This window comes from Colias philodice, chromosome 15, assembly GCF_061535455.1.
Source record: "Colias philodice isolate Cphi_HAF_F1 chromosome 15, ilColPhil1 Martin Lab GWU primary, whole genome shotgun sequence".
NCBI lineage: Eukaryota > Metazoa > Arthropoda > Insecta > Lepidoptera > Pieridae > Colias > Colias philodice.
This window is the reverse complement of record NC_143100.1, coordinates 11,280,508-11,299,178: the sequence shown is the minus strand read 5'-3', so window position 1 is coordinate 11,299,178 and position 18,671 is coordinate 11,280,508. Positions and strand designations below refer to the sequence as shown.

At 31.5% G+C, this 18,671-nt stretch overlaps 1 protein-coding gene across 1 annotated transcript in view; it reads right to left on the bottom strand.

The window, feature by feature from the left end:
• Positions 1 to 18,671, bottom strand: part of LOC149482510 (proton-coupled amino acid transporter-like protein acs) — a 51,075-nt gene that overhangs the window by 2,571 nt on the left and 29,833 nt on the right. The window contains exons 2-8 of the mRNA XM_089704338.1: positions 11,120 to 11,188; positions 7,308 to 7,424; positions 5,432 to 5,582; positions 4,891 to 5,012; positions 3,732 to 3,816; positions 3,085 to 3,329; positions 123 to 335 (exon numbers count right to left, since the gene is read on the bottom strand). Coding sequence (XP_089560464.1) covers positions 123 to 335; positions 3,085 to 3,329; positions 3,732 to 3,816; positions 4,891 to 5,012; positions 5,432 to 5,582; positions 7,308 to 7,424; positions 11,120 to 11,172 — 986 coding nt within the window. The 5' untranslated portion in view covers positions 11,173 to 11,188. The remainder of the gene's footprint in view (positions 1 to 122; positions 336 to 3,084; positions 3,330 to 3,731; positions 3,817 to 4,890; positions 5,013 to 5,431; positions 5,583 to 7,307; positions 7,425 to 11,119; positions 11,189 to 18,671) is intronic.

Genomic DNA, 18,671 nt, shown 5'->3' with positions numbered 1-18,671 from the left:
AATTATCTCTTGAGAGGAAATAATGAAACAAATTTGGACCTGGCTCCCGTACCATTCTGACCGAATCTCTGTAGTAATATGGCGAATCACTACATAAATTAAACTGCTAATATTAAACTTACATTTCATCTTGCGGTAGATTCAACGTGACACTACCACGGACGTCATCTCCAAACTTCATATATCCAAAGAAGCCCACTATACCATACAGAGATATCACAATTGTCATAGCCACATTCAGTACTCCAGGACAACCCAGGAACTGCTGAGGTTTGGCCATTTCATTCTCTACAGGCATAACTACCCCGATACCTTCCATTGCGAAGATCACCGTGCTGTAAGTAAAATTAATTTAACATATTATTTTCGCTTACATCTAGAATTTCAGGAGAAGTATTTCTCATTTAGAAGGATGGGATAAATTACAGGTGTTCTTTTATTCCAACAATTATCCTAATTATTTACCTACTTTATCTAATTTATCTCCCTATCTTTTCAATATAATGATCGTCTCCAATAAGATATCCCACCCTTGATAATAAACATTACTGTATAATATTTACACTATTTAATAATGAACGCAAAACGATTATTAAAATAGTGTAAGTATATTGAAATACTCATAATTAATCAGTATCAGCTATTTTAGTTATTTTCGTAGCGAGACAAAATGAGTCATTGAATTTTCTGTTTAATATTGTTTCACAAAATATTTGGTTCTCGGAAGGAACTTTAATAAAGGCCTTATTCAGGAATATCTATTAGAGATCATATCACGAAGGAAGGAAGTAAGCCCAAGATAAAATGGCCAATGAACGATGGATAGGGAGAGGCTTAAGGACGTTGGCCTTTAGGGCTTCTAAGATGTTCACATCAAGGACCCGTTGCTAGGCAAAATATTACTAAAATATTCTCTATATTAGAAACGTTTACGATAAAGCAGAAAGTGGGGATTTTTTTTACTTTGATACGGTATCTTTATAAATTCTTACACATTACATATTTTTACACTACATTGAATATGTGAATGTCTGGAAACGTTGATTTGGTAGAAAATAAGTGAAGTTTTCCTTTCGTTTGTAGTGCATGCGGCAAATACGTTATACATCCGTATTACTCATCGATTTTCTTTAGGGATAAATAGGTGATCAGCCTTCTGTATCCTGCCAAACCCAATACATATTTTTTGTAAGTTCCCACTCTGAATTAAACCCAATATCAGTTTGTTCTACCAATGTATTTAATGTAGTAATGTAAACCAATCAATGTTTAGAACAGTGTTAACCACAGTAAACATATTTGGGAGAAGTGAATAATCATTAATTAGGCTACTCGTGCCGACTCATCTCTTGTATTGATAGCACGAGTATTCAAGGTAATCTTGAGTTTAATCCTTATCTATAATCTATTATGTTAATGCTGAAAAGCAATTCGTTTGGCTTTGAACTCACTAAAATCCTATTTAATGGGTCACTAGTTCTAATAATCCTGATAACAGTTCAGCTGATAGGGGAGAGCGGGGATGAAAGTCACATTTTTAGCTTTTTTTATGTAACTTCCAAAATACGTTGTTTAGGAATGATATTTGTATACCAAAAGATAGTGTAATTATTCTGTTACAAAAGAAATAAACGTATTTTTGTGTAATATTATCAGTTGTAGAAATATTTTGTATTTTCACTCTTAAGAAAAATGTGACTTATAACCCCGGGTCAGGGATGGTGGTCACAATGCCTAGGGTAGGTAGTCACATACTAAATAACAGGCAATTTATAAATAGAAAGTCGCACTTTGGTCTTATAATTTTACGGAATAGTTTTTAATTAAGAACTCTTAACCAAATGAAACCGTGTCTACGGTCTTTATTTCAGTCTGAATATTAATCAATCACAATTTTAGCAAACAAATTATTGTTTACGATTATTAAATCGTGAGTCAATATAGAGTCATCAAGGACAGATGGACTTCCAGCAGGTTTGTTAGGGTGATTTTCCGGTGTTGATTGAAAATTTACGGCTAAAACAAACAACCTCAAAACGCAAATAAAGTCATCTCGTATACAGGGGACTGGTTGATATGTGACAACCAGCCCCCGAAAATTTGTGACAACGAGCCCCATAACACGTTTTAGGAAAATAAAATTGAAAATAAATTCCGATCAATGAATATCTAAAAAACTATACTACGATATTATAAAACACATTTCATCATCATCAAATGCACTGAAAGATTATTACTGTAAAACAAGAACGTATAATTACGAGGTTCGACACAGCAGCACAAAAATTTACTTTTGCTGTGCGAAAACAATAAACATGTGTGAGGCCCTCACGGCAGATCGGAGCGGTCTGACGCGAAGTTGGGACAGCGTTTTCACTGTATCGCTCTTGCCACGCTGTTCAACAGACTTATAGTTAGTATAGATAGTTCAGTTTTGTGTTAAGACCGCTGTGACAACCAACCCGTGAGACAACCAAACCCGGTCTCCCATATGTAAATTTCGGCTTCATTGCGTATTTATTAGCAACAATTTAGAAATGTATGTATGAGTGGATTTGGATTTATAAACCTTTTAGGGTTGTTTTTGAAATACTTTTATTTATTCAAACTTTGGTTTTTGTTTGTTGTTGAATATGAAAGCTAGAATTAATTAGTATTATTCAATTAAAAAGATATTTTATTTTTCATAAATAATAATTAACCACAATGTTTACGTTAAAACAACATTACTGCAGTTTGTTGTTCAAGACAAGGAGAACAAAAAAAATTGGTTGTCTGTAAAGTCGGTTTACTGACGATAGTTGAACGTGACAACGGCCGATTGTGCCGATTGTGCCGCCGCATGAGTCATGTTTTTTCGTGCGTGCAGCCGGCTATCGAATTATAAGACGTTGTCACGTCAAAAATAACTAGATTTCCGCCTGGAACTTTTTTACTTGAACATTATAAAAGTAAGTACTTTTATTAAAAAAAAATTACGCTACACATTTTTAGATGTAAATACACTTGTAATTTTCCATGCACTGTCAAAAATACTGGAAATAAACGATCTTTGAAAGCTTAACTATATAAACAAAGTATTACCTTATAAAAAGTGGCCACTGCGTCACGCTAGCCACCATCTCTCGTTCCGTGGGACTTGGCAGGTCAGTGAAGATATAATACATAGTGATTGCGAAACAAATCACCAGGAACACGTTGGCAATCGCTGAGAACGGCACCAACCACTTGAGGTTCCGTATCTGACATATCAAGACTAGAGGTACGAGAGTCAAGGCGCAGTATGCTTCTACGGATAGCTTGTACTCGGGTATGTATTCGTCTAGTACCTGGGGATAAGATATAGGAGGATAAGGTTTTATGTTTATTTCTTTCCTCAGGGTAAAGACTATTAATAGACTGATTTGGATTAAGCAAAGACGTAGGTACCCCACTTAATCGGTATACAAATAAGATTTCTTATTTAATGTGTGCTATTTTCCTCTTTATTAAAAGAAAATATACCTACCTTTCAAATATGTTTCAGTATTTATAAGTGAAAGTGATAATCAAGAAAAAATATTTTGTACCATTAATAAACTGCTATGCTAATAAGAAACATCAAGCACACTAAAAACAAATTGATAAATGGCAAAAGGTAATTAAAAACTTTTCCACTCTTTGTCATACTGTAAATTATTGCGCCGTATTGCCTAGATTTAAAAAGATAAAGTAAAAAAAAATAAAATTACCTCCTTAAAGTTCTCTGCTATAAAAACGATGTAGACGCAAAGAGCTGCCAAATAAGTACATGTGAGTGCCCAGTCGATAAATAACCTGAAAAAAGGTTCCTTGGTTAAAAAGGAAATTATTAACAAGTTTAATTAATGAAAAGGATATAATATTGCAGACACTTTAATGACCATAAAAAACTCATTTCGAAGCCGTTTTATAAAAACATGTTATGTTAACTACGTATTCATTGATAACTTTTTTTAAATATTTGTTAAATAAACGTAGATGCACGATTAAAGTTTAAGATGAAATTCTCATTTCCTACCCGTTTTTTCAAATATTTGTATAAAGTGTATAAGTGTGTGTGTGTGTGTGTATACTTCAAAATTGCGGTGTAAAAGTGAAGGATTTAGTTTTTCAATTCTCCAACTTCACATTTTTACAACATTAACAAAAAGCAATTTCATGTTGTAAGGGTTCATATATGTGCGTCTTCTTCAAAATGTCTCCCAAATGCCACATTAGACTAGAATGTAAAGATTTCTTTAAATTTTTGTCATTTGGGTGTAATAATTGTATTAGAAGCTTTTAGTCGCAATATATTATATCCATTAAAATATTAAAAAGTAACACCTTACAGATAAAGCTAAAAACTACTTCAATAACATTGATTTTTTTTCCGACCCAAATATCGACCAATAGAATTGCACCATTCGACGTCACGTGGTACAACCTACATGGTATTATACTGATAATTTGTTGAAAATTTTCTCTGGTCGTTGACGTCAAACTGACAGGTTCAATTCAATTGTGAAATTATTGGCCGACATTTGGGACGGAAAAATAATCTCCCGAATACCACACGAGCTTCAAAATTATCTGGCATTTCCCTCCAGGTTCCCTGCAAACAAATAAAGTCGTCAAGTTTTTCAGGAAACCTTGACTAAAAACTTGACTCCTTCATTTGTTTGCAACGAACCTATCGGAAAATACCCGATAATTTTAAAGCTCTTGTGGTATTATAAGTGAAAATTCTTTCAGCGATAGAAAACATCGCATTTTTAGTCCTTATCCTAGAGGGAGTTACTAGTTAAGTTCTCGTGGTTAGTATGTACATAATACATAAGTAACTCAGAATTGGATATACCATATCAAAATACGAATATAATTTTATACCTTGCGAAGTTAGCCCATGGTCTTAATCGTTTCGGTCCAAACTCAAAAGCCGCACCACAAGTTTCAGCGAATCCCATAGATGGCTTTTTGGCTTCCACACAAACTTCATGTGATATTTTCACCTGAAATGAAATAGGAATTCACTAACAATCCCAGTTTTAAATTATCCTTTAAGTAATACGATTTCAGCTGTATAATCCAATTATGTGAATACTTTGTGAATAGTCCGAATGAAGTTTGAAATAGAAGGATATAGAATAGATTATAGAAGATTAGATAGATTATAGAGATAGAAGGTCCTTTATTAAATGATACGTTATCCTATGCAGTATTTTAATATGGATTCCACTTTTTAGAATAGCGTAAAAATTATACTGTTTATAAAGTTTAATTAGTTTGAATTGAATTTGAAACTAGGCGAAAAAGTCTGCTATAATACACAAGATCGGAGCTCTACTTTTTAACATTTTCGTAAAAAATATAAATGTTAAAATTAAAACTGTTTTAATAATCCGGATTCTGTCTGATATTATAAACTTACCAGTACATAAACGCAGTGTGTGCAAATGAATCCAATGACAATTGTGCCTATCGCTCCAGCGGCCAGACCAGCATTTCTAAAAGCGGCTGGCATCGCCAAGATACCAGATCCGAGGGAAGATTTCAGCAAGTGCACTAAGGAACCGATTGTCCTGAAAATTGGTGGAGAAGAAGAATTATTATGTAATGATAATAAAGATTATGTGATGAACAAAAGTGTCTTAGGAAACAGGAAAGAAACAGTCGATGATAGAAGAGACTGTAGTAATAAAAGCGTCTATAGAGTTAGTAAAGTACGTGTCTCGTTCGTTGAAAATTGAGAATCTAATAAATGTTTTTTGTTTTTCTATACGTTCTTTTATAATGGATGCTTGAAATAATAGCGTTGTTTAGTGAGTTCACTGCAATAGTTTATGGCTTGAAACCAAGAAAACTGAACCATATTCATGCTTTTATACATTAACCATAAGAACAACTTCGTCCACATTAAACTTTACACATTCGAGAATTTCTGTAAAACGCATTCAAGTCAATATGTATTTATAGTTCCCTGAACTACCATACGGTCTACTCTGTTGATACAAGTTTTAGCATGATGTTCAATATTTTCTCACGACAACTTTGAATTATAGATTTCAGTATTTACGATAAAATATAAGTTGGAAAAGGAAGTATAAAGATGCATTCGAAACATTTCAAACAGTTTATGAAGTAAAATAAATATTCAGTTTCCAAGATATTCTGATGATTTTTTTCGGAAAAATAAATGAATTGGGGAAACTATTCTCTTCAAAATCGGTCAGTACGGTTTGTGATTCACAGAACAAAGCGAACGTGAGGAAACAAAGCTTTTTTTATTGGCTTAATAATTATTTATCACTATCACTACATAGTATAAAACAAAGTCGCTTTCTCTGTCCCTATGTCCCTATGCTTAAATATTTAAAATTGTGGAGCAATGGATTTTGATGCGATTTTTTTCAAAAGATAGAGTGATTCAAGAGGAAGGTTTTAGTATATAATTTATTAGGTTTTAGACAAAGCGGGCAAAGCTGCGGGCGAAATGTTAGAATAATATCAGAGCTGATTTGTGTATTGATTTTGATTTACTAGAATTAAATTTCAATTTACACATTTATCATCAACTAGCGGTCCGCCCCGGCTTCGCTCGTGGTACATATTTACGTTTTCTCTACATAAGAACCATCCTCGTACTTCAAGGAATATAATAAAAAAAGAATTATCGAAATCGGTTCAGCCGTTCTCAAGTTATGCGCTTACCAACACATTTTGGGATTCATTTTTATATTATAGATTATAAACTATCGTTCTATTTTACAGATACACGTTTATAGGCATTGAGTTTATCTGTTAATAAATAATAGCAAGAACTAAACGAGTCCTTGACATTCCTTAATAATATGCAATTAAGAGATAGTATTGATCAATGAATATTTATAAAGTCACGTGCAGATCTCGTTTATTATTATTAAATCTTGAGCGAGAAAGAGGACTGTTAAGTGGATTCATTTAATCTTTACCTTGTAACGATTTTCTTGTATTGGTTTTGTTTTTATTTGAACGTTCATTGAGTTATTAGAATGTGGAGGGAATTCCCGTGTAGATACTCTAGTGGGTAATCAAGTGGTGTTGTTCATCTTTTCGTGTTAATAAGACCTCTTTTTCGTTATTTTTAAAAGAAATCGAAATTGGGGTTGGCTAACTCGTTTCTGTAAAATGTTACTAATTTTTCTGCTAGTGGACAGGCTTTTTAGTATTATATTATTTAGATAAGACATGTGTATTAATCAGTATATGGTATTTTTTAGTAATTATTTGTTATTTGTGTGTGTAGATGGTCATAAAAAGTAACTTACGAATTCGGATGTTCAACCCTTCTATGTTCGAAGGGGTTGTAAGCCTTTTCATTAATGACCTCTTTTGACCCCAGGCTCAATGTTGACTGGAAGCCAGGATTTGAAGCGAGGTTGGCACTGAAATAAAATAAGCCATAATTAGATAAAAGTAAGGTTTATATTCAAACGCACTTAAAACACATAAAGTTCCCTAATCTATGCCCAAAACCAATAAACCTATTTTTATTGACATGACTACATATTATTATACACTATTCAAGGGTAACATTTCAAAAATACTTTTAATAATAATCTGGAAGTGAAAAAGAAATTTATTTTCGTACAAATAAGAAGAGAAGCTGACAGATAAATGTATCTATATTTGGTAGGAAAAAGTAACTGGAGCGAACGATTCTGGCTACAAAAAATATACCATAGCTTTAGTATCGTAACTACATTCAGCGTAAAGCAAACTATTTTCGACTTTTGGGAAAACCTATTTAAGGCTTCTTAGAAAATCATTAATACCTAATGTTGGTAGTAGGTACCTACATTAAAATATTACTGTAACGTTTTGCACTATTAGGTTACACATAATATGCTACTTTTCCAATCTGTGATTTCACACAGAAAGAACGAGTCTTTAATGAGTTAATATTTTGTGAGTTAAAGCCTGATTTTGTTCCTTTTCAAGAAAGTTTACAAAAGACATCGTAAAATATAAGGAATAATATTTGCAATTTGGAGCATTGCATTTCAAAAAATTAATTAACTTAGCTCAATGAAAGCATAATTGTTTGATGTTTATGCATATGGCAGAGTTTTGTAAGGAAATTATAATTAATATTTATTCAATGAGTGTTTTATTTCCTTGCAAAACTGTTTACTGCTTGAATGCGCAGCTATTTGTATTTTTTAATACGCTTTTTAATAAAAAATCACGTATTCGTTAATTAATGTTTCAAATTAACATTCTGAATGTAGATAAGTTTTTTTAATCAAATATGTTAAGTATCCTGTTTGTATAAACGAAGATTAAATTGGCGTGGTTCAAGAAAACCGTTGATTTGTGAACATGAAAATATACAAAGGTATATGTAATTTTTAGTACGTGTAGGTAGGTATATTTGAATTTGAATTTGAATTTATATCATAATATAGTTCGTAAAAACAGATCATTGACATAATAATCCATAATATCCATAATAATATTATAAATGCGAAGGTAACTCTGTCTGTCTGTCTGTTACTCAATCACGCCTTAACTACTGAACCAATTTGCATGAAATTTGGTATAGAGATATTTTGATACCCGAGAAAGGACATAGGATAGGTTTTATCCCGGAAATCCCGCGAGAACGGGAACTATGCGGGTTTTTCTTTGACTGCGCGGGCGATGCCGCGGGTGGAAAGCTAGTAGGTATCATATAAAGCAAAAAACACATAAGATTATTTGCTCAATGACAACAAAAACTCATAAGGCTAACTTGTAGTTGGGTCGTAAAGTTTTTGTTAAAATAATGATCATTTAAAAAATACACCGTCTTAATTCGTAGAAATAATATATTTATCCAACTACTTTTGCCCCGGGGTTTGCGTGCCAATTTGAATCCAAAATTATGTGTTATTTAAATTCTTGCTACTTTTCGAATTTGGTTTTAAAATTTCCACACAAACTCAACTTGTTTTCAATAATTATTTGTGTAGGTATTTTAGTTTTTTATGTGTTTTATTGATTACCTACTTTAAATAAAAAAGATGTTAATTATTTTTTTGGTGATTAGGTCGTTGTCAAAGCATTTAATAGTTTTTTTAAGAAAAGCATTTGATACCTAAACTAAAATTCAATTCATTTTAAATGTACACTCAGTGTTTATGTTTAAAATAATTTCCTTTTGCTAAAATAATATTTCCGTTCATATTTTAATCAAACATCACAATATGCACGCGGTTGAAATCGCGGGGCAGAGCTAGTGTTTTAATATTTTTAATACTAAGTTATTCATAAATTCAATTCAAATTCAAATTCAAATATATTTATTTGCTCGTATATGGTTCATAAGGGTGTTACACAAAAATTTTTTTATCGCATATACTGCCATTTTAAATGGCGTGCAAAAATTTACAAATTAATACAGTCAAGTTATAAAATACATTAATAGACAATTACAAAATTACCCACAAAATACATTAATAAACAATTACAACAACAATTACACATAAAATTACAATTAAATTAAATTAAGATTCATACATTAATGTCACGATCATATAAATATTCCTTAACACTAAAAATTACACATAAAATTACAATTAAATTCAATTTCAATTTCAATAAAGAGCATTAAGTACACACTACTATAAAAACTATTTGTAGAATTGATAAAATAATATACGAGTATAAAGACATAGATTTTGTTGTCCTATTCTTGATTACTTACCCATATTAAAATAAATAATGATTTTTTTTTATTCTTATAAGGCTTTTTGCATTATCCGGTCTTTATTTTATATAAATCGACATTTTATATCGGATGTCTACAATTACTATTTACTATGATAATAATCCATACTAATATTATAAATGCGAAAGTAACTCTGTCTGTCTGTCTGTTACTCAATCACGCCTAAACTACTGAACCAATTTTCATGAAATTTGGTATGGAGATATTTTGATACCCGAGAAAGGACATAGGATAGGTTTTATCCCGGAAATCCTACGGGAACGGCTTTTTCTTTGAAAACGCGGGCGAAGCCGCGGGCGGAAAGCTAGTTATGAATAAATGACAATAATTCCATAATAGTAGTGTTACTTTTTACATGTACATGTTTAAACTGTTTTGTTTAATGTTATATTGTATTTACATATAATAATTAACATAGCAATACCTATACAACTTAAATTCTATCTATTTCCTGAATTGACGTGTTATCTTTAAATTAAAAAAAAATACACTAAAATCTCATAGAGAGCACCAACTATTGATGATTTTGGTATTCAGAATGAAATTCGGTGCAGTTGTTTTTGGGCTATCGTGAACAGACAGATATATTTAATAATGTTGCAGTTGTAGGTTAATTTATATTCGCCCTGAATTACAAAAACCATTAAAGATATATATACATAAAATAATATGAAACTAAAAGTGTTTAGAATACAAAGAAACTTACTAAAATTTCAATTAATACCTTCGTCACACAAAGCTCTCAATTTACAAATGAAACAATTGAACGACTAGTAAGTTAGAATTGCATTGTATTTTATAATAAAATATTGAACTGAATAGTTCGACAGATTTTTAATAATATAAGCTTTTGAATGAATTTATACAGGGTGGGCCATGAATTAGTTAATATTTGAATAAATATTCACATCTTGTAGACTGAAACCGAATGGTAAATCCAAAAGCATACCTAGACGTTGAAATATATATAAATGTCTCTTGTAAGTACAAAGCGGATTTATAAAAACAAATTATAATTTTGTTAAATTAATTAAAATTAATTATAGTTTTGTTAAAGTAATTTATTATGTCGCTCTAGGTATAACTACGTATTCTTGTTATAAACACACTCATTTTGCATTTAATATTGATTTTGCTTCCCGATAAGATCAGTATATTATACCAAAGCATGATACAACGTCTTACATCATGTATGTTAATAAATTATAAATTCCGTACAACATAGAGACAGATTAATGGTATATCTATACTAATATTATAAAGCTGAAGAGTTTGTCTGTTTGTTTGTTTGAACGCGCTAATCTCGTATTATCTCGTATTGAATAAATTTAATTGTCATATTATCATAAAGAAAATGAAATATCTTACGTGGAATTAAAGTTTTCCAAAACTATGGTGCCTTTCTTCTCGCCGTGACCCATTTTGGTGGTTTCTTTTCTGTAACAAAAAATATTTATTAGTATTTTCCTGTTTGACTATACCTAAATTCTATACATATTTTAAATTATAGAATTAACGTATTTTAAAACGCGATCTAAATTATTTAGCGTACAAAATACGGCAGAATTTTAAAATAATTTGGAAAATCCAAAAGTGCACGCCTCATAATTTTTTTTAATAAATATTTATTAAGTAATTATTATTTTTGTTTATTTAATAACAATTAAACCACATCGAATCAGACCCTGAAAAATGAAAGGGTTCTATTCCTGAGCATACTCAAGCGTAAGAGAAAAAAAAAGACTCGATTAGTAAAGTATTTCGGTCGCTATCGTGTTAACAAGAAAAAGGATCCGCACATACAGACACACGGACGTCCAAGACAGAACTTTTTTAAACTGTTTTTTAACTAGTTTAAATAACAAAAATGACATCAAAAATATCATGAACGTTAAAAATAGTGTTTTTTCTTAATATGTGTGTGTATGTATTATCTTACAAGTGCAATGTATGATACATAAAGACATTTTAAGTTTGAAAAATCAGATGTTTTGCGCGAAGTGACTGTAGTACCCACCTCAACGCTTCGCTTATGAGGCGTGCAAAACTGCATTTGTATGAAATATATAGTTTGAAAATCACAAGATCTCCTTGACTCAAGTAATGAATAATGAAAAATATCGTTGACACAACACTATAATAATATGAGTAATAAAATTTTATACAGGGTGTCGTCACAAATTTAGTGCAATTTCAAATGTATAATTTTTCATAGGCTTATTTCGTAATAGTCATAAGAAGACATTCATTGAGCAGAGTACACAGCGTACCGTGTACTATGTATAATGTTAAATGTATATACCATAGGTGGAACACCCTGTATGTTTCAAATTGTTTTTGGATCCTCTCTATTACCTATTGTCACAAACTATATAAGTCCCGTGTATATCAGGGGTATAAGAAAACGTGTTGCACATAATAATTTTTAAAATGTCTATTTCTTTCCGGGCGTGTGATTAGCGTCATGTCTTCTATTGATCGATATTATTTGTCTCCATTGGGAATCGAACTCAGAATCATTCGAATATTTATAATAACGTTTACGTATCACTTATTAGTAGAGTGCCGTAAGGCATAAAAATGCTCAAACCTCGGAACCCAGGGCCAGTCAATGAATCTGTATATCAAGTATGAGACTGCATTATTAAAACCTCAAATAAAAAAGTTAAAAAAAAAATTTGACCGATCTCGATTTACAACAATTTTTAACAACAATTTACTGAAAAATGAGAGGCGGAAGGGGGAAAAAGTGTTTATAGTGAAAAATTTAATTTTATTTGTAATAAATTATATGTGCAGAGTAACTTCAATGTTAATTTATTAGATTATCGTAAAAATAAGTTACAAAAAAAATTTATCATTAACTATACACATTATTACATCATTGTACATTATTGTCGTCGTCGTCGATCTCGTTGATATAGATTGTAGGTGAAGGATTAGTGCAGCTGTCACCATTGCCTTCTAAGCAAGCTGCAGTGCAGTTTTATTCACTTTTCCTGCACGCACAAGATGCTCCACATCCTGTTTTGCACGAGCAAAAAATAATTTTTAATAAAGATTCTGGAGCTGGTCGTTGCGTCATTGTTTGCGGTGTAAATAAGATGAATTTTTTTCTCCCTCTGAGTCTGTTTTAGCGTTGTTTTTAAACACATGTAACAATCCGCGTGATATTTAGCTCCCTGAGCTACTAAATCTAACACGCCTACAATTCTTTTATGAATATTGCGACAATATTCACTTTTGTCTTCACATATCAAACTTACAATACTTTTCTTGAAATCAGTACTAGTGACGTAGCTGATTTGTTGTCTTGACGACTTGGACTTCCTTCTTTCCTTCATTTCATCCGCTTCTTTTTCACAAAAGAAGCACCTAGTTTTCCAATCAAAATCAATTGAAGTAGCTGTTCAAAGCTTTTTTTTAGGTGGAGAGCATGCAGATGTGGTGTTCTTTTTTTTTAATAAGAATTAATGCATCCTTTATTTTGTCTGAATACCGAATGCACGTAGACAAAGTCGCGAGTATTTATATACTGAGAAAGTCCATCCCCTCTTTCCGCAGATGCAGCTTTTAATGATGATATGCCTCTAGTGACTTTTATAATATCTCCTAGTTGAGAGCTTAATTCAGAATTAGATCCGATTTTATCACAAATGAGGCAATCATTGCTTGTACTATCAATACTGGATGGTTCACCCATTGCGACACGTGGCTGCAACAACAAATATTAGTAATATTAATAACTAACTTTTACATAATTAATGATTTATATTATTAAATTCTGCTATTATATTCTAACTTTTAACATCGATTTATTACAAAATATTCATAACTGTTTTCAAAAGCATGTAATATAAATGAAAAACAAATACTTACAATTTATGCCACTATTTTCAAAGTTTTTAAAACTCAGTAATGTTCAGTAATTAACTTTTATCACACTCACTGCACAATAATATAAACATTAATTTTTAATAAACAAAAATCTGAAATAAATATTTTTCGGAACGAAAACAACAGCTACGTATTAAGTCTAGCAAGTTATAACGTCGTGTACTATCCTGTGAGGGCCCGCCATGAATAATACCGAACAGCTGCTGTTATCCCCTCTATTCTCCAACCCGACCTTCATCGGTATATCTGCAGTCCCTAAAGATCCAAGATCAAGTTTTCAAGTTTGTAATAGTTGTTCTTTTTAAAATATGACTTTTGAATAATATAAATCAATGAAAACTCCAAAAAATTAATAATTGTTTATAATAATTATTAAAAAATTGAGAGCGCGAAAAAAATTTTTTTTAACATTTTTCTATATACTATTAAAAACATATTTTCAAGGTTTATATTAAGATTCATTGACTGGCCCTGGATTCCGAGGTATAAACCTTACGGCGCTCCACTATATAGTTCCTACTACAGACATTGATTGGCATTCTATGAAATTTGTGCATTAGGGAAATTTCGGATGACGGGGTAAATGCAATAACGTAACTATTGCTTGATTAAACAAATATGAATAATATTGCTTCACGATGCTCACAATAAAACGATGCTCTGAAGTGGTATTCACAATATTCCGAATTACCCGACATCTGGAATTCCTCGAATGCACTATACAAGTAAATACAAACTGAGACATTATTTTCAGTTATTACTCTATAAATAATGCATCAATCAATCCATGAAACAAAAAAGAGGAACTTATTTTAAAGCTATTGCATAGCTTCTATCGCGGGCCTTGAGCGCGGGGACCGAATCCAGAAATTCCGTAACGATAAAACCTCACGCTCCCCACTCCGACGGGCGCGGAGGTGTGGCTTGAAGGCACGCTATGGCCTATGCAATAGCTTTACCGCGGCAGTCCCCGAGTGCCACACGTCTTTTTTATTATTTTTTATTTTCTTAAACTCAAAACATTGTAAATTGTAATTGCGTGAGAATGTCGAAGTATTTATGTCGAAACCTGACGCACCCTGAGGTCAAGATAATTTTACGCGTTTGGTCTTAAGTTCAGATATTATAAGTAGCAATATTATATTAAAGTGGCTAGATGGTATTTAAATAAAAATCTTTTTTTGTACATATTGAAATGATACCTATATTTTATGTATGATTTTATATATAAACATTTTTCTGTATTATACATGGAATAAAATTAATAAAACGACCATTAGAAATTATCAAGTCCGTTCGCGTTAAGAAAATAGTGAGTCATCAGTGCAACTACAGGATGAGGGTGTATTCACAGTGGAGAAAAAGTACAAACATTTTTTTAAACATTAAATTATTATTAATGGAAAAAAAAATGTTCACGGGTGATTTTAATGTGTTGGTATCCTTTTGTTCTTTAATAATTTTATAAACAGTATTTTCGGACACACCGCATGCACTTGCTGTTTTTATGACTATGCTCTCCACAGTTGCATTTAAATCACACAATTTAAAGTACTTATAAACATTGTAAATTATGCGTCTCTCTCCGCTATGGATTATTGATCCACTTTTATTCTTTCGAATTGGTGAAGTATTCATTTTCAAAATTTATTGTTGAACGAGTCACGCAAAATACACAACCGTTTTGTTCGAAGGTAAGATTTCAACTGGTCACTGTGAACTCGACTTTCTAATTTGGGGCGTGGCCAGGCCGGCGGACAACGATGACTCACTATTTTCTTAACGCGAACGGACTAACTTTTTAGTTCATATTTCGGCAACCATTATGTTTGTTATAATCAAAACTTTGTCACATCTAGCAACTCTACATCCACGCTCGTCTCGAAAATATAATGATGTGAAGATTGATTGCCATTTTTGGTCTCTCTGAGTCAAGTTTTTGCGTCCAACCGGTCTGCACTCGCAGACAAGGTGAATGTATTGGGCCAACTATGTTTTAATTATCTGCCAAATATTACTCATCTAGTTTAGTAATATTATTGTATGTTTGTATTCTATCAGTGGTAGTAATAATAAGATGAATGAAGTCGGTTTTATTCTAAAGTTGTATTATGATATTTATTAACAACTTCAAATATTTACAATAGCTTCGCTATATGCTCTGATATACGTTCTTACTTTTTAGAAGATACTGCTTTCCCTTTAAATGTTCATGAACAAAAATATATATAGATAAATAATATTATTATATTGAAAGGGGTCTTGCCTTTATTGGATATGTTATTTTTATTGTAAAAAAAGGTAATTTTTTTGTAAAATACACTATACAGTGAACAATGATACGTTTTAACAATTAAAATATGTATACATAAAAAACGTCGTAAAATTCATAATATTAAAAATGCGTTATTTATTAAAATACCATTTTCCACTTGTCAGGAGAACGATGCCGCAAGTTCTTATTATCAAAAATGCGTAATTTATGAAAATAAAATTTTCTACCTATCAGGAGTAGAAACAACTTAACTTTAGTTTTACACAGAGAGTTTTACAATATTCCGCATCCTTTTCCAACTTCCTGAATACATTTGAATGGCTAACTTATCAAACAGTTTCGTTACCCGCATCCTTTCGCGTCATTCCGGGGCGGATGCCTGACCAACTCAGCCACTCGTGACCCGCCAGAGCAATCGAATTTTTTCTATTCTTTATAAATTTATATTTATAAAGCATTTTAATGCCATAAAAACCAAAATATCAGTTTCGTTACACTTTTTGAATATTCATAAGACGATATCGTTTTGGACTTTCAGCTTTATAGCGCTTATAAACCTTTTAATTACTGTCTGCGAGAAATAACGTCGTTAAAAATTTGTGCTTTACCTCGTTAAATTGACAATTAGCTAAATTCCTTTATAAAGAATTTCTAAGGAACTACTGAATGAAGATTCATATTGGAAATTGAGGTAAATTAAAATTTTCAATTAAAAACATATAATTAGGCATGTATAAAGTTCATTCTTATCATTTCTATACATAATTATAATATAACAATGAATCCCCTTTTTACCCGACTACGGCAAAGCAAAAGGAGGGTTATGATTTTGACAGGCTATGTATGTATGTATGTATATATGTATGTATCTATGTTCATCTGTTCCCTCGTAACTTCTAAACTACTTATCAGAATTCGACAAATGACATATCATTAGAAGCGTCTTAATTGTCCGCTGGTTATAGGCTATATGGGGTTTCACAAAATCTAATGTGGCGCCCTCTAGCGGACAAAACATACAGAGTAAAAAAATAAACTTAAGATAAATATGCCGTGTTTGGTATCATTTGAAAGCTTTTTACTTGCACATTTTGAATATACATATACTATCTACCGTAGCACTTTGACAACGTGTGACTACGCCTTTCCAAACATGAAAATTTATCTCTACATAGTGGAATTCTGAAAATCTTGTTTTATACTTTTTCAGCGTCGTTTTTTGTCGTAGTTGGGTTTTAGTTCTTTTACTTTTTATTATTCCCTTGGTCACTGCATCACGCGTTGACGGCTGCACCGTTTTCGAAAATTTTTATTTTTGTTGTGTCCGTTATCACCAGGAGAAAGATCTTATGATAGAACATCTTAAGAAATAAACGCTAATAATGAAGTAAAAAACTTAGCGACTATCTTGATTTTTGGTGTTTAACAGTTTGCGTAAGGCAACGTCTGTCGGGTCAGTTAGTATATCTTTAGTTTTATTCTTATTTGTATACATAATTCAATCATATTTGGCGACATTCAAGGTGTGTCGGGTCGTCCTTTTTGGCTATATGACCTAGAGCTTAGACAATCGGTTTAGATTACAGCACCCACGCTATTCGAACAAATGATCCGTTATATTTCATTAATGAAAGCGTTTAAGTGAATACAAATAAATCTGTTTCATTTATTCAATATATCTGATTGAAGGTTAGAATGTTAATAAATATGGATTATGAATATCGTTTATAAAGTTTACATTTGCAAAAATGATATTTTTAGTAGAGATTTAACCGATAAACAATAAAACGTTATGAACTATTCCAATAAAAAAGTGTTTACTGATTTCCTTTTAATCACCATAATAATATGTCTTAAATCTCATGCCATATTTTTTTTATCTCCACTGTTGAATTAAGGCCATAGTCACAGAATACTATAGTGTTTAATCGCACCAAAAACAATAGAAGGCTTTCAAAAACATATGTCTTATCTATTAAACAATGAAAAATTGATAGGTAAATAATTATATGTTACTAGCTTTCCGCCCGCGGCTTCGCCCGCGTTTTCAAAGAAAAACCCGTTCCCGTAGGATTTCCGGGATAAAACCTATCCTATGTCCTTTCTCGGGTATCAAAATATCTCCATACCAAATTTGATGAAAATTGGTTCAGTAGTTAAGGCGTGATTGAGTAACAGACAGACAGACAGAGTTACTTTCGCATTTATAATATTAGTATGGATTAATGACATTTTTGTAACGGTACCATAATAATGTATAACATGTGTAGGTCATGCACCACACTTTTATAAAATGTTCACGTATCTTTAAATAATTTCACGTTCTTGGAACAAATGCATGTTGGTATTTAGTAAATCGTGAGTATATCTAAACGAAGTACTGAGATAAAAACTTTGTTAAAATTATTACATAACTTTTCATATCTCGAAATATTTTTAAACAACAAAATATATTGCATGCATTTTTAAGATTTATACATTATTACTAACAAAACAAGATGTTCTAACTATACCCACGGTGTAAAAAATTAAGGTCGTTAGTACGTAGGTATTGTGGGAACAATGTCAGTATCATTGTTATGAAACTGTGACATTCAATAGCCTTGATGGCTCGTATAAAATTTTGTACCGTACAAAATTAGATATGTGTACATATTATAGCAAATAGAAAATAGTAAAATAAGTAAACATAAAGTATTTGTATATACATACTAGCTGTGCCGTTACCGGCTGTCAAACTGTGAACAT